Consider the following 25021-nt stretch of genomic DNA (forward strand, 5'->3'; position numbering starts at 1 on the left):
GGTCTTGTAGCTAAACTTGCTGCTGGTTAGTATTTATATTTAGCTTTCCTGAAATTTCTGTGATATTTTTAATTTCAATTATTTTTTAAAGGTCCTTACCCACATGCAGCACATTTGCACGTTCCCTAGAGAAAGAAAGAAAATTCATTCTCTCTTGGTAAATATTTTCACTAAACTGCCAATTTACTATTTTGGTGGCTTTTTAAATTCTCAGTAATAGCTGCTAAGTGGACTAATCCCTTATCTTAGAAACACCATAAATAACAAAATCAACAGCTGAACAATTAAAAAAAAAAAACAAAAAAAAAAACACCACCACCTGGACATTACTGAAGTGCAGTGGAGAAAAGTCACAAGCAAATGCAGATCTGTTTTACTTCTGTGATTGCATGTTTTCTGTCTCTAGCTGACACCTCCCAAATAAGTCCAACATCACGTGTGCAGCTAAAACCATAAATGTCTGATGTGTTTCACAAACTATATGGGTTGCTATGGTATTGGTATCACATTATTGACTATGGAGAAAACACGTGAGCTGCAATATGGATTTTATATAGCTTCTAGACACTGTAATCAAAAAATATAAGCTTACTTGAAACAGGAAATTAATGTTTATGTAATAGTTAACCATTATAACTAAGGATTAATGATAGTCAATAATGTACCCAAGGTATTTTGCAGACTGACATGAGAATTTGTTATTGATTCCATATAATACTGTTAGGAAAACTGACTCTTTTATATAATTTAATTGACTACCTAACATTTAACTATTGAATATACTGAGCATGTGAGCTTCCAGAAGCAAAATGTATATAGAATTTGTATAAGCATCTGTGCAGTCAGAATAGTTGACCAAGGCGTTCCTATGAGTTTAGAAATACAAATAGAAATCTGTGGTGTTTTAGTACAGAAGTCATAAAGTAACATGCCAGAGAATAGTCATGTGGAAGACCAAAAGTTACATATGAAATTCTCTTCTCTTCTGTTCTTCTCTAAGCTGAGAATTTTGTATCAACCAAGGTGAGTTATATTTCAGTATTAATAAAATAGATCATTTGCTAACTGTGAATTAGTTTAAAAGGTTTCTTTGGGGAACTTAGGTGTTATTTTAAAAGATAGGTAGTGATGTGTATATAACAGCATGCAGATCTGTGCTGGAGATGAATCTGCCTTGCTCCTTAGGGCCAGCTGCTGGAATTATTACATCTTTACTCATCTGCTCATCCAGCAAGATGTGCTCCCAACTGCTTTCTTGAGAGCTGCTCTGTATGTGTTGATGGACAACCGGTGGCTCATGCTCCTTGTTTCAGTTTGTTTAGACTGAAATTTGGAAGTCCCTAACAACCTACTGTTAATTTGTCATTGCAGTCATGATTTTAAACACTTAGCAATTACAGGTATCAGTTGCTCCAAATGTAATTATGGTGGTAGAAATCAGCTTGTTCAAAAGCTTCAAGCAGTCATCGTGTTAAAACTTTTTATGTGATTAACTTGTTCAGCATTAGCTGAATAAATAAATAAATAGCTGAATTAAGAGTGCTTTATTTTTGTGGCTTGTGTAATATGGTGCTTGTCATGCAGGATGTTATTTATAACAGAAGTAATGTTCTAGCAGGCCAAGAGCAAATTGTAAAGTAAATTATGAAGTGCACCATTAATTGCGATGGACCTTTTAATTACTATCCTACATACTCTTCATGACTGGGATAAAAAGACAGACCTTTATGGAACACTTTTTTTTGGTCTGATTTCTGAAAACCTTCTGTGCTCATATACATGAGCATATATGAGGGAACATGAGTCAGAGTGACGGTGCACGATGCTTTACACACGTGCGCATTTCCTAGATGAGCAATGTGATGCTTGTTCGGAGCAGCCAGTTACCCTGTGCTGGCCAGCGGTGACCCACCCCAGGCAGGGCCAGGGGTCTGGCTGGCCCTGGGGCTGGAGGGGAGGAAGGCCAGGTTCATTTTGTGTCCCTCCTGCTTCCTCTCTCTGGTCCGGTCCCACTCATAGAGGTGCCTGTTGGTGCCTGCAGGCGTAAGCGCAGTGCCCTGACCTGCTTCTGTCCCACCAGATTGGGTACATGCAGCTTGTTACTGCATGACAGGGTTAAATATAGATCTGATGACTTTTTTTTTTTATGACATACATATGCATACATAACAAATTATAAATTTATAATAAAAGTATATAACAAAACTGTTTGAACATATGTATGGCATGGAGTCACCCTGTCTCAGTTTGCTACAATGGTTCTCCAGTGCTGCTAAAGACTGGAAGAACAAACAGAAAAATAAGTCGTCTACACTGCATCTTAATGAATCGGGTTTGCTTATAGCTTTACAGTATGAACAATTCTTGTAAGAAGCCCCATCTAGCAAGCTTTCCTCTTCTCTCCTCAGAGCAAATTAATGTTACCTCTGTGAGAAATCTGCTGCCAATGGCCAGAAGGCTATGGCCAAACTTGAATTTAAAATGGTTTAACTTCAGTTACCTAGCTGATCAAATAATTATTTATAATAAAACTGCAATTATAATAATTAAAAAATCATTGAAAAAATACAATAGTAACATGCATGGCAAAATTCAATACAATTAAATAAATAATCTTCTCAATGAACATTTTATTTTATATATATATAAATTATCAATAACATCATGGACTTCATTTAAAAACAGATATTTTCTCTTTTACAGTTACAGCATAACAGAAAACATAACACAGAGCTGTTCTTGAAAACAACAGTATGTTCAGAAGTTGCAGTGTTAGTTTCTGAAAGTACCTAAAAATATTGCCAAGAAGTTTTTGCCACAGGAAAATATAGTGCATGTTGGTAGCCAAGGTCAACCTGTGTCAGTGCGTCTTTTCTCTAGCAATATAAGGAAATCTCAATCTTTAGAGTGTAATTTTTCTGTTAAAATAAATAAATAAATAAAATAAACTTATATATAAAACATAAAAAAAAAAAGGTTTTGCCTAGATAGCTTAAATTAGGGGGTGGGTGGAGATGGGTATGCAACTTAAAGAAGGGTGCAACGCACAGCATTTCTACGCCTTTCTTCCAAGAGCTGCTGATCCCACGAGGCGGTGGCTGCCTGTACAAACTGCAGAGCCTTCTCTCACTTTGTGGCTGCAGATCCTGAGGGACCTTTATTCTGTTGGGAAATACCTTCACTGCTCCCCTCTGCGCATCCTTCAAATTCTTAGATGTGTGGTTGTAGCCAAAAGTAATAAGTGGTTTGATGTTTGTCAGTTCTTATTTTCTGGAATTTTCTTAAACCTCTTGGGCTTTTCCAGCAGGCCAGTTTTATGTCTTTTTATGCCTCTATGGTGTCTAATTCTGCTTAAAGATCTTCTCTCCTGAGCCTTGGAAATCTGGGCTCAAAGTTACCTGTTTGGCTCTGAAAATTTTACTTCTGAATTTCTTTGGGCTGTGGAGTACCATTTAATTCAATTCCACACCTAGTAGAATTATGAAATATAGATTGAAGATTTTGATTTTTTTGTACTTTAGTGCAGTGTACATGAACGAGAATCCCTTCTCTGCCCATCTGAGCTAGGAGAAAACTCCCTCCATTTTAAATTCTCCTGGTTTCTACTAATCTCCTTTACGCAAACTGTATATTTATTATGGTTGTATGCATGATTTATTATTGAACTTAAAAATACTTAGCAATACATTTTGCACTTTCTGTATAAATATTTTTTCATCCATAATCACTGCAAGTCAATTTCCTGAAAACATTATTAAGAATATTTATAATTTGCAACCAGTATTTCAAGAACTTAGTGCTTTTTTTTTTTTCCTTTTTTTTTTTTTCTCTTATCTAAATGCATTGAATTGACTCAGGAAATAAAACACCTAGTACTTAATTGTAGATAGAGAGTTTTACATATCTCATTCAGTATTATCACTGCTACATGCTTAAATTCTACAAAAATCATTGAACTTGAATGCAAACAAAGAAACATTGCTTCATATTTTAGATGTTAACAGAGACCATTTTTAAACTGTACTGTAAAGAAAAAAAACTTGAAAGTGTGAGCTATTTATTTATAACTATTTGGAAATATCAGTGTAAAATATTGTTTTATAGTAAGATTTTTCATATCCCAGATATTCACTGCATATATTGTTGAAGTTACTACTTTCTTAGATATTTTGACCACAAAAGAAAGGATGGATTTAGAGAAAAAGTTGGAGATATTTTCTTAAAGTCTTTGATACTTGTTTTTGAAAAGTGTTTCCATTCTATTTACACCTTTGTTGTGATGTCTTTTTGCCTGCATTTTGCCATCCAGGAAAGATACCCAGAGACTGTCAAATATGTGGTGGCTATCATATTTTCCAGGTCATCTTAAGATGTTGCATGTTTAGTGTATCCAGACTGTAGGATGTAGCATCTAGATGGTGAAGTCTGGTGAAGAGTATTGTCCTTGGTACTTTACACTGGTTTTTAGTCTACTATTTCAGAGTGGGGTTTGTAGAGCCTGTAGAGTGTTTAATCACCCAGTATAGCACTTCTCATCTTGTGAGGGTGTCTTGTTAAGGAAAAACAATAAACACCAATAAGATGGAAGGCAGGTAAATTCCATTAGTACTTGCTAATTTGGGAGTTGTGTAAAATAATAGTTGAATTACATTCAACCAATATGCTGCCGTATTTATTTTGTATATTTATAATATATATATATATTACATTATATAAATAATACATATATATTTATAAAATAAATTTAAGAATTATTTATATATTTTATTTTATAATAGTCAGTATTCCAATAGCATGATTTTTTCCCTCCTCAAATATATTCACCTATAACAATTTCTTGCTTATAACGTGAAGTCAGATGAAATTTTTGCTATGAAATGAAATTTAATTCAGCTGATAAGTTTATGCTCCTCTTCCCTACTAGAATTTTCCCAGCTGACCAAAACAGAATTCTCGCAGTTTACTTTGTAATCAAGGACGTTATTTGAAAGGAATTTTACAAATTTTGCAATTCTCTCTTTCTCTCTTTTTTTTTTTTTTGTCTGTGAAAATTACAGAGGAAGAAAGTTGTATAAGATCTCATTGATAAACTTGGACTTCTTAATATATGGAGAAGTATTTGGGAGTTTTGGATGTACAAACTGCATTGAGAGATATCGACTGTTGGAAATTTCTATATGTTTTCTTGAATAAAAGTTTTTAACCTGTAGTTTCTAAGCTGTTTCTCAGACAGTCATGCAGGTGTGTCAAGCAACAATTGTTTTCAGTATTTTCGTGTTAGGTAATGTGAAGCTGGTACTTTTTATTGATTCTCTTTTGCCTGAAGCTTATTCATGTATCTTTTCTAAAGAGTTCTTTGCTCAAGTCAGCCATTAGAAAACGTAGTTTGCTAATAATAATAAAAATCTGTAAATAACCTATCTTATAAATAAAAGATGGCATAGTTTAAAATAGGTTTCATTCTGTCTGAATTCTCAGTGTTCTGTGGGCACTGACCTCGTGCTCAGTCCTGAGAAGTGGCAAATGTGGGAGACCAGAGAAAGTTAAAGGCATTTTCATTTCGTTACTGCTTTTTTTTTTTTAACATTCACAAATAATATATTAACAGTGCTGACCTGATTCTCTACTAAAAACAGTAATACAGCCTCTTATTATGCATAATAAATGGCTTAATTTCTCAAACTCAGCTGGATTTGGAAATAATAATAATTAATAATAATAATCTGATTCTGGATCTTTTGGTTTGATCATAAGTAACATATTATTTAATCTTTCCATACAGGGAAGACTCAGTGTAACCTTAGTTTTGTGAATAATCTTGGAGGATAAATTATAAGTGATTTATTGTAATAGAATTTTTCTCCTTCAGAAGATATCCATTCGTAATGTTAGTCCCAAAGGGCTCAGGTTCTGCCAATGCTCTTCCCTGCTGCCCTTGAAATTGTTTCCATACATATCTTGATAGCTTTGGGAAACATAGGCACAAAAGCGTACATCTCCATATATTCATACAGTCATGGTGTAAGAAGTCTTATCTGATATTAGCCACCTGCAATGGTTATGTTTTAGTTTATAATCTGGATTCCCTTTAATTAAAGAAAAAGCCCATAAGGCAAAATGTCTCTCTTCCTACTGTAATCATTTAAGATGAATCCATGTATCACACCCTAGAAGTGACAGCTTGTATTCAATGAAGAGAACCGGGGTGAGAGAATCAACAGCTGAGTTGTAGACATAGGACGTATCTCACCTAAGCCTAGATGTCTGCTTTGTCTATCCCATTCCTTCATAGGGACTACAGAACTTACATACTTTTTGTGGATCTGGACTGGAATGCTTTACACAAAGTATATCGCACAGTCACCAAAATACATGTTTGTACAATGTGTCCAAATGGGTTTCAGTGGCACTTTCTACAGATCCATTTTAGTGAAACTTTGGTGCTAGAAATTTCTGATACTGGGATTCCATGCTGTTAGTTCAGTCAAAAATCTGGGCTGAATTATGAACAAGTCTTGGTCTGTGTGCGTCTGCTCTCTGCAATACCTGGAAGCCTGATTTGGTGAGGTTTCAAATTATGACTTGCATATTTCTTTTCAAATGTATTTGAAATAATATATTGAAATAATGCCACATAAAAAGGGTACTGGTCTGATAATTTTAGCATGGAAAAATCTATGGCACAATTTTAAAAAGAATGAATATAAATTATAAGAAATTGTTTTCCCTAGTCTTTTTTGTAAGTATGGATGAGCATTTCAACATTAAAAAAAAACAAAAAACATAAAACACATGGAAACATTAATTTCATGTTTTTTATTTTTTATTTACAGGATAGAGGAAGAAAAGAATATTTTATCAGAATTTCAAGAAGACTTGAACAAGTTGATTTTGTGGTTAGAGGAAACGGAGAGCATCATTGCTATTCCCCTTGAACCAGGGAATGAAGACCAGTTAAGAGACTGTCTTGGCAAAGTAAAGGTATTATGAGCTTTATTCTTACTGTTTTCTTAATTTATCATTTTCTTAATTCATCAATTATCTACATTGAAGAACATTAAATGCTGTTTAACAAAACCCGAGAAAAAATAAAAACAATGCTTTAGTAAAATCTTTTTTCAAGTTCCTTTCTAAGTAGACAGAGATAGGATAAATAGTAGTGCATGGTATTTGAGGAAATGAAGACCTAATCATGTGCTAGGTTTATGCCTCTCACTGTTTAGTTTAAGATATCTGTGAGCTGGACAGAGAATTTGTGAGGCCTTGCCTCCATAGCCAGGGATTTCAGAATGAAGGCAAAGATGCAATTTTATGGGATGTTAAATGCATCTTATCATTTCCAGACACGATTACAAGTTTGAAGTTTAAGCTGATTATTTAGATCCATGAAGTTCCCACTTCTTATTTATATACAAATATTTCCCAAACGTAACATTCCCAAGGAATAAGTAGTCCAAAATTAAAGGTGCTAGCTTTTTTATTATTATTATTTGTAGCTCATTTTTACATTCCATCTTTTCTTTTGGAGCTACACAAGAGAATGTATTCTGATGCAGCAAAGAATAATGCACTGTGGCTTATTTAATACCTGCTTGATTGTGTTAATGTATCTTTTAGTTGCATTATCCTTACTTGATATATCAAGTTACTTTGATGATAGCTTGCAGTAACTACATACATGATGGAGAAGTGGTACATTTAGATGATGTCTTGCTTTCTTTGTCTTTACTTGATGTTTCTATGAGTATATATGAACATTTTTAATTATGAGGTTGGACTGGAGGGCTTTTCACCACATACTGTCTGGGTGATTGTGTTCACAGCACAGAACATGGAAAAGACCTTCTCCAAAGTGGGCTTTAATATGCTTTTTACCATATCGAAAGATTATTAATATCTGCATACATGAGCTGATGAGTATCCAGAGGTGGAAATTTGTCATACAACAGTGATCAATATCCTGAGAAACACCTTATTTGGTAGTTTATCTCTCTCTGTAGGCTTGATCCACTAATACAGTTTCTTTCTGGGGTTTCTGCCCTTCTATATTCAGAAAGCCATGGCTATTTTATCTTGAATTGAGTTTACTCCTTTAGCTGATAGACAAATCAATAAGGGTGAAGATAAGAGAGCTGAAAATTCTACCACAGTTCATCTTAACCGCTGTATTTGTCTGTTCCAGTTAAGAGTTGAAGAGCTGCCGCCACACAAGGGAATACTGAAACGATTAAATGAATCTGGTGGAATAGCACTTGGAAGTGCATCACTGGATCCAGACAGAAAACATAAGCTTGAGAGTACACTGAAGGAGGCTAACCATCGCTTGGTAAAGGTTAGACATATTAGTGATGTAACTGTGATATGAAATTTTAATCTGCAGCAAATATTTGCATTGTATATTTTCTCTTATGTATTATTTTTCTCTGGATGAACCTGCAGAGACATTTGTACACATAATGAACCTGTGGAAGAAAAATGTGTGCAATACACTGCTGTGAGAAACAGTAACAACACAAGATCATGAGTGCCTGAAGCGATGTTGCATCCACATTAACTCCCTAAATTACAGATCTGCTGCTTAAGGGCAGAATGCGGAGCATCATTTTTGTAGCCTGGTTGTTTTAAGGGTACAGCAAATATTCCGATTTTGTGACTCAGGTGTGTGAGAGGCAGTAGCAAATAGCTTATTGCTTTTCTAGAAACACTTCCTAGTTCTCTCCTCTCCCCAACACTGGGGTAGAAGCTGCAACTACTGATTCATGTTCTACCATGCTTCTTCCAACCATGAGTTTTGAGTTCTGGTTTCAGTGTAGCAAAGTCCCACTCATTTTGCTTTCTAGGATCTCCGTACTAATGGAGAGAAGTAAGGTAGGATTATGTTGTTCCTTATTGTTGAAGTAGCGTGTTTTTGTGTTGGAAACTGTTGACAGTGAATAGTAGATATGGTTCAAGAGTGCTCTCCATACAGACCTTGTGTAGCAGAAATGGTAGAAAGCGTTATCTAAAGGACCACCACACAAAGTATGGATCAGTCTGGTCAGGGCAGGTCAATGTAGAATCTAGAAAATGCAGCTGAAGGATTTCCCCAGAGACTGATGGCACAGTCACCAGGATGCTGGGGTAAGGGGGGATTAGCCGTGTTTATCTGTGAAAAGAAAAGGAGATAAAATGGATCTTCTGAGTACCTTACTGAAAAGACAACGTACAGTTTCTGGTTAAGAGTTCTGCCTTTGTTTCAACTGTGTTCACATAATTGATATTTGAAATATTCAACTGTGTTCACATAATTGATATTTGAAGTACAGTTCTAGTAAATAAACAGGAATTTATCTGATGTGGAATTCTCATTAGTTTCTTCTACTTAACAGAAACAGTCTGGCAAGTTTCAGATTGTTAGCTAATGGCTCAAGCAAAAATGGATAATATTGATCACATTCATAAAATTGGAGTTGGGTGCGTAAATCATTATTTAGGTGCTTGGACAGAAGTATCTCTTTCTCTACAGAATGGTTTTCTGAAATCAGTGTATATAAAAAAATTCAGAACACTTCAAGGTCAAAACTAGTGCTATTTACTAGCTTATATAAGGATATATGTGGCTGAATTTAAGAACCATGATTTGAATATCTGTGCTGTAATATTAAAAAATCATTAGCTTTCAGGCAAAAATACGTGTGGTGGTTGTTGTTTGTTGTGTTTTTTTTGTTTGTTTTATTTTATTTTTAAGTAAAATAGCACTAACATTCTAAGAAAAACTAATTTGTCTCTGTATGAAAGTCATATCTAAGAACTTACGTACTTCCACTTTCTGCTTGCTAGTAGAGAAAATATCCAGGTTATTTGTCATAGGCAGAGCAACCCAAATAACTATGAATGCTGTTGAAAGTATTAGGTTTGTATGAAATATGGTGGACAAAGTGAATCGTTCTCTTTACAAGCTGCAACAGACCTAAGTAATGATTCTGGCAAGCCATTAAGCTTGGAATTTACCAGGTGAAAACTTCATTTATAGCTAAAAGGGATTAAACCAAGAACATTGAACTTTTCTTTGTGATCATTACTGAACTGCACTATTTCAATTTTATTTGTCTACCTATGGAAATATATAAAACAAAATAGTGCTCACTCTACCTTAGTTGCTGAATTTAAAGGATGTGGAAAATGCAATTTATTTTTTAATAAACAGAAAATGAGTTTGAAAATTATGACATTCAAATCCTTACATGTTAAGTGAGGTTTTCAAATGTTTCTCTGAAGGTGTTCTGTTTCTCAGATGATCTTGAAAGGTCACCATAAAAAAAAAAAGTTAGAAGCTTTTTTTGGCTTTCTGTCATTAGATTTGTCCCAATATAAATGAAAATATTAAATATTTTCCTCTTCTCATTTTCTGCCTTCTTTTGGAAATTGAAGGGGAAAAAAATATATTTTTTTCTTTTACATAGCACTCAGTGCTTGTATAGGAAAACAGATAAGTTTTTATGTTGCTGAAGGAATTAATTTTGTTAGTTTTATCTATGGAACATAGGGTCTGTAACAAAAATTAGGAGTAATGGAAAGTCACCAGGCCTAACTGAAGGAAGACAACGTGTGTGTCCCTCTGTTACAGATCCGTAAGCACTAAAAAAAAAAAAAAAAAAGACCAACCCACACAGATTTTACTGCGAGCCAAATGTCACAGCTCTGGCACATTTATATTAGGCGATCTTCAGTAGGTCACTAGCGGGATGGTTCTATAGTCAGTTGTTTTGATGAGGATATATTTTTCCTGTTCTTCAAAGCCCAGTGGGCAAGCCTCATCAGCAAAGAGATTCCTTTGGGGCTTCTCTGTCCCTCCATTACCATCTAAGAGTATATCTCAAGCTTGAATCCTTTGTTTCCAGCTATTTGTTTTGTTTTCTGGCATCTGTGCTAGGAAGGAATGTGTAACAATCTACTGTTTCTGATTATCTCATCTTGCAGGATGATACTATGTTCAAAATACAAAATGTACTTGACAGTTACATAAATAACATAAGGTAGCTCCTTATTTAGTAAATGCTGGAGTAATTCTGTTTACTTTAGAGAAGCTGTGACAATCGGAAATTACCAGTTGAAAATGTAGCCAAATATCTCCTAAGTTTATGACAAATTTTTGTTTTGCTTTGATCTGCCAAACAGTGGAAGGGGTGACAACACTGAGTTTTAACCTTCAAGGTGACATATTTGAAATAAGTCATGTTCAAACCTTCTTTAGAGTCAAAGAAACGGTTACCCTACAGCAATGGAAATAAGCCGAGAAAAGAAATTGAGTATGAAAGGAATTGCAGTCACATAAAAGAAGCTTTTTTTTTTTTGCTTTTGCTTCAGTATTGTCTTTGCTTTTAGGTGTTTATATCATGTGCTGATGACCTTGAGAATAGATACATGAAGAGTTTTTCTTCCTTTATATAGTCATAAATTTAAAATGACATTTTTTCAGACACCTTTATTGAATAGTGATTCTAATAGGCCACTACCTCAGATACAGTTTAAGCAGAGAATGAAGATTAAAGCCCACATTTGAAAGCATGACTTTTAAATTCTAGCCTGGTTTTACTTATTATACCCTCTCCAAAGCCAGTATTTCTTGTAAAAATGAAAATAACTCTGTCTTTGTGAAGTCTTAATAATATGAAAAATGAAGTGTTTTATAACCATTTTTATGTCTTCACATCAAGAATTTTCATTTATTTTCAAAGCACAAAGTATCTTCTGCTGTGATAGCCAAGTAAGCTAATCACCTAGTGCTTCAAAGCATACAAAAGTGGTACTAGGCACTGGAGTTTGTGATGAATTCAGTTCTTGTCATATACCACCTGCCAGGGCATATAACAGATCTGTAATGGGTTTCTTACCTTTTAGTGTGCAGTAAATGGATTGATAGATTAGGTCTGAGACCAGTGAACCATGGAATCAGAGGTTTGCTGGAAGGAGTTTATTACTCTTTAATAATATTCTTGGTCTGGTGTCAGCCAAGAGGGATGAGCTAGATTATCCAAAAGTAAGCTGGATGCCAAAATCAGCATTCTTCTCATTTATCCACCTTAGTCTTCACAACATCTACTGTATGTATTATGAAGGTTATTATAAGTGCCTGATGGAGACATTTTGTTTTGCTGCCTTTTAATTTGTCTGGTAGTATTAGAACTAATTACTAGACACTGAAGAGACCATTTCACTGTTTACTGCCACAGCAAATCAATTTGTTGTGCTATATAGACAAAAAGAAATCGGAGTGGAGTGACATGGCTATAATTCGTGAACATTTTCTGTACCACCAGGAGAAGTATAGGTGGTCTTTGGTTGGTTGACCAAGTGCAGAGAAAAACAGATGGACCTAGAAAGTGCAGGAAGACAAAGTCATAACAAGGTTATAGTTCATGTAGCTTGCCTTGAGTAGTAATTACTCACAGATTACTTGTGATGACATCAAATTTTCAGCATGTTATTGCAACTTAGTTTGAGTTTGCAGTTGAAACTACTACAATTGCTACTATTATTGTTTGTGGGATGGACGGGATCTTTGAAAAAAAATGCTACAGTTTGATTTCTGTGCTTTTGATTTGAAATGAGATTAAAGCATTTGTAGCCTAATAAGAATGCCAGTTTTATTTCCAATTTCCAAGCAGGTAAAAAAGCCCTTTTCAGTTCTTTTAAGCTACATACACTGAAGTTTTTCTGGCTTTATCGATTTAAAACTATTGAGATTCTTAGCTATTTTGGATACAGTGGATTGCATGTGTTATAGAAGACAGACCACATCAGGAATTGGGCCCTATAGCCTACTTGCTAATCAAAGGCATTTTTAGTCATTTTAATGACTTCAGACATCAGTTTTTGTTCCACTTTACATGCTATACTGTAAGTCATCCTAATGATCACTGTCAAAAAGAACTGGAGACTATCATAAGACATAAGGAGACATAAAGAGACAGGAGACATCTGTTTGTTTGTTTTCTGAAGTTTAGTTAGATGAAGTCATTTAGGAGGTGTGTCATAAGAGCTCTATGAGTGTCCACAATCGATGTAAGTATACACATTCACTGCAGGTGGAAGAAAATGAAATGGTTTATCTTAGACTGAAAGATTTTATTATTTGCCATCTATAAAATAAAAGATGATAGCAAATCAGGCTTATATTAACAAATCAATTCTAATCTGATATAAGGTTAAAATTTGGATGCAGTGTTTTTTTAAATCTGGAAAATTTGACTCCAAAGAAAATGCAAGTGAGATTCCAATGAGGTAAATATTGCTGTGGTATGATACTCACTGATTTTTTTTAACAAGTCTTTTACAAGAACTGCATTTTACAATATATATTAAAAAAAAAAAAAGGATTTTATATAATTGCTGCCTTTTCAGTTTAAATTCTGTTTTACTATTATTATTATTGGTGGTGGTGGTGTTTTGTTTTTTTTTTTCCTACAAAAGGTTTCAAGTCTAGTAGCTTTGTAGCTCGTTTTTGTCATTCAAGGTATTAGTGGAAAACACATAGTTGTTGCATCCAATAAAACTTTGAGGCAAAGGTAGTTTACAAACAAAAAGTTGCATCCTCCCCACACATGATAAAACACTCTGAATAAATAGATGCAGTAGCACAGAATCAGAAAAAGGAAATTTTTAGTGCTGTAAATCCCTGAAAGATGGTATATTTGGGTAAGGTACTTTACAGAGACCATTTTTATCTTGTCACTTTCCACAGTCTGGAAATACCAAGAAAGTTGTTTAAATTTCCAGCTGCTCTATTTTCCTATGAGCAACCCCCTATCTCATAGGAATATTGTAAAAATAAATTACTTGGTTATACTGCAACATTCTGAAGGTTTAAAACGTTGTAAAAGTTGTTAGTAGCACTGTTCTACGTTAAATCTGGAGTCCTGCAGAGAAATACATGATTGCTCTCTTTTTGTTAATAACACCATCAATTTTCTTTCTCTTGTTAAATATTAATAAATATTCTCTTACTACAGTATGTTGTTTACTCTCATTTGAAACAATTAATCATTCTGAAGTCCCTTCAAGGAAAAAGTTATGATGTTCAAAATGTTTTTGCAGAAATCAGGCAATAATTACACCATATCAAGGGCTTTTGTGACATTCTACTGAATATTTGTTCTTAATTTCCATTGGGACAAGTTTTTAAGTGCATTTATCAGAGTTAAGATTCTTTGTTCTTTATACAATCTAGATTCTAGCTTTATTTATTTTACCTTACTTTTAGTTTTCCAGGTGTGCTTTAAGCCTAACAATAAATGACAGCAAACATAGTAATTTTAAACAGTCAAATATAGATAAGTTGGAGGTTCATCATGGTACTATTTGTGTATTTCAGTCCATGTCATTCATCAACATGGAAAAAGTTACAGAAAAACAAAGAACTGCTTACAAGAAAATACCGCGCATTTCCTAATGTGTTTCTTGTGGCATTTATAAAAATAGTATATCTTGGTTGTCTGTTGAGTGTCCTCTGTTCCCCTTTCTTCATTCTTCACAGTCACCCCAACAGCTACTCTGTTGATCCCAGTCATTCCCTATTTACTGTATTAGTTGTTCCTGTGACTTCACCTCAGAAGATGAGAGGAGGATTTGTATGACTTCATAATCTCCCACACTTGACGTGAAAGAGGTTCAACAAATTCTGCAAGGGTTGGGTGTTTGGGTAGAATGCAATTGTTCTCTTATTTTTTGAAGTTTCCACAACATGTGTTACTAGTAAGGTCTCTCTGTGCCACAGCATTTATCTTGTTAAATTCCAGTGTACATAAATAGCAGTTTTCTATATAAAACAGTAGTGAGGAACACATGGTTTTACTTTCTTACCTGTAAACCTACAAAGCATCTATGAATATAATTTGTGATGTGGTGATGTTTCTAGAGGTAGTAAAAGCTAACCATCTTGTACAAATCTTACACTTCTACATAAGAAAACCTTCAACAGTCCTACTTACCACACTCTTTTTTTTTTTCTCAGATAAAAACTCCGTGTGAATATCCATTTCTGCTTACAAAGCAACATTGTGCTAAAAATGTATAAATTTTCATGGGTAATTAACATTAAATAGATGTCTATTTTTGAAAAATAAATCTTTTGATTATTTCATGGAAGACTCTCCTGAATCTTATTACTTTAGATACAAAATTTAAATATCCATTTCTAAATTTGTTTTTCAAATCAGAAATCCTAATACATCTTTACTCATGTTATCAAAAGACAAAAAGCTGGCTTAGCTTCCTCAAAAGAGATAATAACCACTATAGTGTTTTGAATAAATATTTCGAGAACTCCTAATGCATCATTAGTATTATTATTTTTGTAAAACTGTCAAAACTTGCCAGAGCTAGTGAACAGTTTTACTTTTACCCAGAAATTTATATTAGTTATGTAGAAAATGTGAGATAAGTATTTTCTCACTTTACAAAGTTCTTCCTTTTCTCTGATTGTTTTGTAGCATTAAAGTAGTACAGCATTAAAGCTGGAGGTTGGATATGATATTGGAAAATTCATTTTCCACTATGATATAAAATGCATCTCAATTTCTTTTCAAGCATCTACATGTTGGGGTTTTGCATTGAAAAGTCCAACATGCTACTGCTCTTCTTTTCTATTGCTGCACTTCCTAAAAAATATAAACCAACCATTCTAAAAATGAAATGAACCAAACCAACCAACCAAACAACCTATCAAATGTCTCAAATAATTAAGGTGATTGGCTCTTTGCGGAATTTTGGTGAAATGTAACATCTAAAATATTCTGGTTAAATTAAGCTCTTATTTGTTGTACCTGAAGACCTGACTGGAATGGTAGATAGCTCTCTTTCTTCTCAAGTAGTTAGTTTACCTGTTGTATCACTCATCACTGCTAACCAAAATGTGCAACAAAGCTTCTCTTCATTAATTTCTTCATTAATTACGACCTCAGAACACTAGGAAATTCTGCAGTATTTGTTTTTGTAAGTATGCACGAACAGGATCAGTAAAGGATTTTCAAACTTGTCTTTACTTCTGACCACAGTGAAGATTGAGATCAGGTCAGTTGGGTCTGTGCTGATTTACCTCACTCCTTAAAATTCATCAGTACAGTGATAGAAGCTATCCCCATTTGACAAGTATGTCCTGATGAGCCAGCAGACTTCATAGAGTCATAGAATATGCTGAGTTGGAAGGGTCCCACAAGGTTTGATTCCACCTCCTGGCTCCACACAGAACTACACAAAAATCAGACCATATGTCTGAGAGGGTTGTCCAAATGCTTCTTGAACTCCAGTGGGCTTGGTGCAGTGACCACTTCCCTGGGGAGCCTGTTCCAGTGCCCAACCACCCTCTCAGTGAAGAACCTTTTCCTAACACCCAGTCTGAACCTCCCTTGTTGCAGCTTTGTGCCATTTCCTTGGGTCTGATCGCTGGTCACCAGAGAGAAGAGATCAGCAAGCTGATCTCTGTTGAAGTTGAGATATTCTACACCTATTTCCCTCAGGACCCCTTATCATTTACTCTACCCTGTAATCTTCTTCTGACATTCTTTTTGAATTAATATAGCTATTCGTCATCAAAATGGCAAGTCTCTACTTTTCTCACTCCTAAGTGGCCAAGTTTTGGGGACAAGTGGCTGGAGGACAGCTGTGCAGAGAGGGATCTGGGAGTGCTATTTGACAGTAGGCTGAACATGAGCCAGCAGCGCAGTCAAGAGGGCAAACCACATTTTTGGGTGCACTGAACACAGCATAGCCATAGTCAAGAGCTGTGATTCTCCCAGTGTATTTAGTGTTGGTGCAGCCTCACCTTGAATATTGTGTACAGTTCTGGGCTCCATGGTGTAAAAATGCTATTAAGATATTTGAATGCATCCATAGGAGGACCTTAAAGCTAGTTAAAGGGATGGAAGACTTGTCTTGTGAGGAGAGGCTGAGGGCTCTTGGGTTGTCAAGTCTGGAGAAGAGGAGGCTCAGAGGTGACCTCATTGCTCTCTACAATTTTCTGAGGAGATGAACCTGAGAGAGAGGCACCAGTCTCTGCTCCATAGTATCTGATGATAGAGCATGTGGGAATGACACAAAGTTGCTCCAGGCTGGAAAATGGAAAAATTTATTTACCATGAGGTGGTCAAACACTGGAACAGGCTTCCTAGTGAGGTGGTTGATGCCCTGTGCCTGTCGGTGTTCAAGAGGCATTTGGATAATGCCCTCAGTAACGTGCTTTAATTTTTGGATAGCCCAAGTGGTCAAGCAGTCAGACTCAATCATCTTTGTAGGTCCCTTCCAACTATTGTATTCTGTCCTGCTCTATGCTATGCTATGCTATGCTATTCAAGCAATGTTTACAATAGGGACCACTTAGGTAATTTATAGCAAATTCAAAGGTATTTTGTAACTGCTTAAGCCTAGTCACTGTCATTATCTGGAAAATAATATTTTAAATGGTTTTAGAATATATAAACTTAAATTTCAAGTGAGGATGAACTAGGTTATATAGATGACTTCGCAAATTTAATAAATATGCACAGGATATGTAGGAAGTAAACATTTCTATTTATTTTTATATTAATCATGTAGACTTTAGATGTGTCTTCATAAGGCCATATTGCTTCTGTGTTCTTTTCATATTAAACTTTAAGCAAAGACTTAAAAAATATTTATGAAATCCAATCCCGCAGGGGGTAAAAAAGTCTGTACTAGCAAGTGAGACCATAAAATCATAATTAAATAAATGTATGTATGTATATATACAATACTTGCCAACATATCTTGCCAACATATTTTATGGCATCTTTTAGTAGAGGAAATTTCTGTGTTGTTTTTGTTGTTTGTGTTTGGGATATGAATCTGGAGTATATTTATCATATATTTAAGAAGTTACGCTGAGTACTTTGGATATAAAAAGTATATTTTGTAAAGACATTTGTGCTGACAGTTTATATTGAAGTAGTATTGATCTAGCTGAAATACCTGATTTCAAATAAAGCATTTTAAGCAAATCCTATCACATGTTTCTGCACTACAATAATCACATATGTAAGAGATATTTCACATGTGGTGACCAATGATTCACATACTCGCACATAGCAATGAAGCACTTACAGTGATTTGGACTTCTCTAAACTTCAGTTCCCAGCAGACCCTCCTGTTGTATGTCAGATCTTTCATGCATTTCTGTCAAGGAAGACTGTAGGAATCTAAAATCAAAGTTTTGCTATTTGCTGCTTATAGTTTATAGGTTTATTTAGGTCCTTCTGTATTGCAATGGGCCTGTATGATTAATATTTCACAAACTAAATAGTCTGAAATAGCCTTAAAGCTAAACCTCCCCTTTCTTCTTCCCTTGCCTTTTGTTAGCCATTTTTCTCAGAATTTAAAAAACATCTTTTAGAAAATTCAGCATCAGCATTACACAGAGAATTGCCTGTTGGTATGATACTGAATTTAATTCTACATTCTACATTGAGCACTGTTTATCTAAGGTAACTCCCACACTCTAAACTTTTCTACTAATTGCATGTTTCTTAAAAATGAAAAGTTGTCACCTCTCTCAAAGTGGTAAACAGATATTTCTTGAAAAGCAGCTGATAATGAAATCAAACTAATCAAACTGTTAATTGTTTTCTATCAGTCATGTTAGCTCAGTAGTTGCTAGGTAGGATCATTCACTAGAACTGGAGTACCACCATATTTTTATTTTTCTACAATTTTTAATAGAATAAATTCTTCATTGCTAGGAAATGCCATAAATAGGTCTGTTACATCTACAAATAACTGTATACAAAATTCCATCCCATTGAAATTAATCTACGCTGTGCAAAGATAATGCAAAAGATACCCCTGTTTATTTATTGTGGAAATATAATATGGTTTTTCTGTACATTAATTATAGAACATATTTGTCTTATACCAGAAATTGCTGTTTCATATCGATTTTATTGCTGTGTTACAAATCTTAGTTCCAATTATATCCATTTCCTCTACCAAGCAAAACACCAATCTTTTGTGTGTTCCTATAAAAGACTCTGTGAGCAAACCCAATAATGATACTAAGTTTATAGATTGCATTTTAAGGTACTAATGGTACTGCATGTATAAATATTTGTAATTTGTTTCATTGCAATGCCTTTTGGCTTCATTTTGCTTGTCAGGCAGATGACAGTTTTTAGAAAGTTCTTGGCAGTTTTGGGAAGCTTCCCTCAGATGTAGGCAACAGCATGGAAGAAAGTATCATGTACTTAATTAGCTATTGACTGATTGCCACTGTGAGCTGATTACACATGGAAGTCAACCTTTCAGTACTGGGCATAGTCTTGAAAGTAAAGCAATCAGATAACATAATTCTTAAAAAGGAGGGCTGCAGAAAAGGATGATACACAGCAGCAGACAGGAAGGACTCTGTCACAAGGAATGACCAAAAGTGGAGATAGGACTACTATGTTCAATTTGCCAAGCTGTGAGAAGAGATTGGTCTTTTTGTGGTATGATAAGCTGTCTGACCCAGAGTGATGTGTTACTCTGGGAAACCACAGCAGTACATCCAGCTGTCTGCTGAGCAGTACTATGGCCTGCCATTTTCTCTTCTTCGCCTATATAAATCAGGCTCCACTTCCCTTGGGAAGAAAACTTTGACTGACAGCTTCAAGGTAACCAATTAGGCAGAATACCAATACTATGGGTATTTTTTTTTTAATTTTTTTTTGTCTTGTGTCAGAAGATCCTTCATTAAGAATGGCTGCAGGAATCATATTGTAAACCTTTTATGGTTTCTTTTGGATTTCTGGAATTCAGTATGGGGCAAAGAAAGGGATAAATAAAAGAAAGTTGTGGACTAGATTATTCAACAAAGATTTAGGTGGAGGGTCTTGTGCTCAGAAAATGCCCTTGTCAAAGGAAGATCACTGAGACAGTACACAACAGAATGAATGTCAATTAGTTATAAATATTAAAGCATATAGATATTCAGATGATTGTGATATAAATCATCATATTACCATGTAAGAAAAACAAAATGAATCATTGGGTTGGGGGGATATGTTTCTTTGTCTGTTTTTTTTTTTTTTTTTTAAAGCTAGACAGGCGAATGAAGCAGAAAAATATTTGGTGCATTGCATTTGTGGATTACTTTAGTCATCTGCATCAATGGACTTTTTTTTTTCTTTTTAAATAAAAATAAAACTTGTGAATATTACAAATACCTACTTAAGAAGTTAAAAAACAAACAAACAACAACAACAAAAAAAACCCTGCAAAATATTTGCCTTACAGGGGCATTTTCCCTTACAGGGAAATATGAAACACTGGTGACATTGAAAATAAAATTCTGTATGTATTTTTAGTAGACTGCTTTCATCTTCCTCTAGTAGTATAGCCTTTATTCCACATTTGTCAGAGACACCATGGTTCATAAATATTCATCACTCGAAAGAAATTACATAGATTTTGTTTTAAAGTCAATGTTGAGTTTGCTAATGAAAATGGCTCAGTTAATTAACTAAATGGCATCCTAAACCAAACTTATATGAAACTCTTTCTTACACTGATTGTTTTTCATGAAGAAATGATGCATAAAAATTAAGTTCTCCCCTTCTATTTTAAATCATTCTTTTGTACACGCTCTAGGGAAGGTGATTTTAAGCAGATAAAACTTTCTGAACAGCGGCTGTAAGAATTGCTGTTTTATGTAATCATCTTACTAGTGTTATTGAAGCATCAGTTGTGATATATAGATCAATCGGGATTAAAGCTTGTATTTAATGCTTTTTATGACTTTAGTTTTTGCTTTATTTTCTAAGTCCTGGCTTGGACAACACAGAAACCTGCTTTCAGTCCACTTATGCTGTGGGCTGACTGCAGTGTAGTCGCCTGTTTTTTTTCCTTCGATTTGTATTTTAACAAAAATGGAATAGTAAAGCAAAAGCTGGTGCTTGTTTCACATTTATTATGGAAAGCAATTCATATGGAAAGCTACACATTCTTCGCTTTTCTGCATGCAAACAGTGGTGAATTTTTTGAAACCTGACAATGCCAGTTATTGTACAACTGAAGACCACTTTCACAAGGTGCTTTGTATATTAGAAGGACCTTTCCAAGCCAGGAATACAAGAAAAGCATTGTTAAGCCTTCACAGACACCACACAGTGTGTATATATATATATATATGTATATATATATATATATATATTATATTCATTATTATATTTTATCTTATTATACATATCAGGAAAATGAAATTTAAATCCAGTGTCAGATTCATCAAAATAAGATCCATTATAAGTGCTGCTCTGTTGAGAGGTTGGTGAGACAGCTAGCAAGAGAAAGGAGGCTACCTTATCTAGTATTTGGGGGATGTGGGGGAAGAGATGGTGAATAAATTGGGTAGGAAACATATTTACACTGCTATTAAATGTTTGGAGATTTGGGATTTCTTCTCCCTCTACTCACTGTCATGTTAGGGAGATCATCCGTATTCTTTTTTGACAAAAGCCATGTTGGTGAGATCTGTATTCTCAAGCAGCTAGGTAGTAACAGCACAATCTTCTCTTTGGTCCTTTCAGGTAAATAGCAAATGACCTTGATATTGACTTGTGAGAGAGAAGGGAAGTATTCAAAATCACACATTGGTCATTGAAGCCACTTCAATAGCTTTCCTTACTTTTATCAGGTGAAAGCTGCTGATAATAGTGATGCTTTACTAATTATATGATTTATCAAGTTCATTCACTTGCAATAACGTTTCTGACCTCTGCAAAACTATTCCCAATTGTTCTTCCCTTCCTACTTACTATCTCTACCTAATTAGTTTCAGCTTGTTCATTCTGAGTATTGTTCCTATTACAGGATCGAACTCCACAGATGTTACAATTATTGGTATTGAAATCTGCCTTCTGGATATTCATAAGGAATGAATATTCATAACGAACGGGGACCACAGAGTATGATTTTACATCAGGAGACATACCTTATACAACTTCTTCCTTCCTTTATATTTATTATCATCATATGAATTCATATTCCTTTCCATCTGCTCAGCTCTAATTCATCACATACTGTATGCACACAACTATGAATATAGACTAAAAAGTACCTATATATCTAAAGCTAAAATAAGAAGCAACAGTGCTTATGAACAATGAAGGAGATATATATGGCTAAGATGAGCAACTGTATGTTTTTGTACCAAAGTGGTCACATTGGGGTGGGGACGGAAAGAACCTAAGAGTGGATCATTTAGGCTTCCAGTGAAGGAAGGTCATTGAAGATGTGAGATTCAGATGGAATAGAAACAAATAATGCGTGTATTTCTTCATAGGAATTCTAGAATTTCTTCATAGGAATTCTTATGGAGAAATACCTATGGAGAAATAATGGAAATATTAAATGAAGATCTAGACTTTTAAATTATTACTTTAAATTTGTCAGAGTATTCTCATGTTTACAGAGACATCTTATTGTTTTTATGCTGGTAATTTATTTGCATTCTTTTAATACTTTAATGAAATGATTAGAAAATGAAATACATAAAACTAATTAAGTAAAAAATGGTCTGAATTTTTAAGATGAAAAATAATGCTAAGTATTGTGAAGACTAGTGTCAGTTTGTAAAATTAGGATCTTCTACTGTTTTCCGATTTAGAACGTAAATATTTTCTATTATTCTGTTACTAAGCTGCCAATTAATTTAACTTAATTAACATTTGAACTAAAGTACAAAATTTTAGATGCATCACATACTTTGAGGTTAATGTTTTGACACGTCATTGAAATTATACAGTGCTTTGATGTTGAAATCATTTTTTTTTCTTTGAAGGAATAATCTATATTTTAGTTTTCATTTGCACTTTGAAAGTTATTTTTTTCCTTTGGTTGCAAACCAAGGTATGTTTTCATTGTTGATCTGCTGCCAAATAAGACAAAGTTGAAAATAATTTCTAAACAAAAAATGAAGCTAAATTTTTAGAAAGCTGTCCCAGTTAAAGTTGTTCTTTCTTCTTCTATTTTTTTTTGTTTTTATTTTTGTCTTTTTCACCCTGTCTTCCTTGCCAGCCTATAACACTTTTACTTTCATTAGGCATGTGTTTAGTTTAGGCAGATTTTGGGGAAAACATCTTACATGTTTGTCCTGTTTTTACTCTTCCACAGGTGATGCCTTATGGCCACTGTTCCTTGCCACTTATGAAATAAGTCTTGCCACTTATGAAATGATGTCACTCCTCCTCTGATGAAACCAAACAGTCTTTCTTAAATAGAAGGGAATGAAATAAGATACTATAGGGGTTTAAACTGGGTAGACACCAGATGGTTACCCTGGGCACCAAAGGAATAAAAGCAGGGTGGGGAAGGAAGGAGCCAAAAAGTAAAAAAATGCAAGAAGGCGCATGGGAGTGGGACACTAGCTATTGATCACTCCTCTCCGGAGGCATCTGGGAAGTAAGAAGTAGTAGAGAGAGTCCAGTGACAGGACAGTGGGATGGCTGTCCCACTGGCATCAGAATCCCAACTTCTGGGTGGGAGTTCTGGAGCTGTGAACAATCAGCTTGCCAGGACCTGAAGCAGCTTGACAAGAAGGTCCTGTAATAGATTGGATTTGGATGAAAAGACTGTAAGTTAAAAGGTAGAGAAAATTCTAGAGGATCCGAACTCTCTGTGTACTCCTGTGCAACAGAAGGGGTGTGAATCAGGAGACCCAACAAACATACTCATGTCTGTTACTCCATGGAGTTTTTCCCAAATTATGCTTCTGGAAATAAGCTGTCTCCCCAGAGACAGTCTGCAGTAGTACCCTGGCTTGATAGGAGAATTTGTAATTCCCTTAAACTCATTAGACTCTAATTTGATTAGCCAGCATGACTGTTTGATGCCGGAATTAAGGGGAAAAAAAAAAAAAAAAGAGAGAACAAACAAAATTCCTTAGATCTAAGAATCCGTTTTCCACACAACGGTATGAAATGTGTTACATGGATTGTACAAGATATTCCTTTGTTAATGTCCAGCCAAAAATCTGTTTCTTACATGCTTACCTTAACCTTCTAAGTTTGAGGGAAGTCCCGTCTTTATTTGCTGTTCGTCTTTTAATTTTAGATGGCATTAAATTTCTCTATATAATGAACCGATTCATATTGACCTAGATTTTTTTTTATTTATATACTCAAAATATTATAATCATATGTTGTGCTATAATTTTAGCCCAGGAGCCAATTTGTAAGAAGAGACTGTGTTTACTTATACTGCAACTTAACTTTTAGTATAGGTGGGTAGGTGGGATCTAGTTTGCTTTTTTTTTTTTTTCTGTATGTGTGATTACTTTTGGAAACTGTATGCTGAAGTAAGTAAAATACATCAGCAAAACCTCATTTTCTCTTCTGTGTTCCTAGATTGAATATTTTTTTAGTATGTAACCTCTTTTTCCAGAAAACTCTACAAATTTTAATTTGTCTGTCTTCTGATAGACCCAATATAATTGATTAATGTTGATTGTAGCCAGATTAATTTAAATTTCAGATCTTCAGACATTAGCTTGGATTTTTATCTGCCTATGATTACCTATTTGCTTTTAATAGGTTTTCTGTGGAACTTGTATACGTTAATATTAAAGCTACTAAACACTGAAATTAACATTCAGAAGATGTAAGAAAGATGAAACTAATCTTCTGTGAAATTAGGCCAAGATCTGCATAGATACTGAGTGAACACATAAGGAAAATGAATGCATTTTTAATTGTTTTCTTTCATATCTGGGGCCATACTGGAAAAGCAGAGTTTTTATTATATTTAACAAGATTAGGGGGATAGAAAAAGTGATTTGACTCACAGGTCAGTTTTTATTAAATAGGATATTATGGAGGAGCAAATAACAGAGATAATTTAACATATGGTAAATCAAGTTAATGAATTAGAAATATCACTTAAGTATGGTCTAATAAATCACATGCAGAATTTATGTAGAAGGGTTATTTTAGTACCTACAAATCAGTATTTTCAAACTAAATTTGCAAAGAAATATACATACCATGAGACATTTGCTTTC

General features: G+C 34.5%; 1 protein-coding gene across 1 annotated transcript in view; it reads left to right on the top strand.

Annotated features, from left to right (window-relative positions):
• The window catches only part of DMD (dystrophin), a 1075555-nt gene that overhangs the window by 669368 nt on the left and 381166 nt on the right, over positions 1-25021 (top strand). The window contains 2 exon segments of the mRNA XM_035542302.2: positions 6834-6981; positions 8183-8332. Of these exon segments, the coding sequence (XP_035398195.1) occupies positions 6834-6981; positions 8183-8332 (298 nt within the window).

This window comes from Cygnus atratus, chromosome 1 (genome assembly GCF_013377495.2).
Source record: "Cygnus atratus isolate AKBS03 ecotype Queensland, Australia chromosome 1, CAtr_DNAZoo_HiC_assembly, whole genome shotgun sequence".
Classification (NCBI taxonomy): domain Eukaryota; kingdom Metazoa; phylum Chordata; class Aves; order Anseriformes; family Anatidae; genus Cygnus; species Cygnus atratus.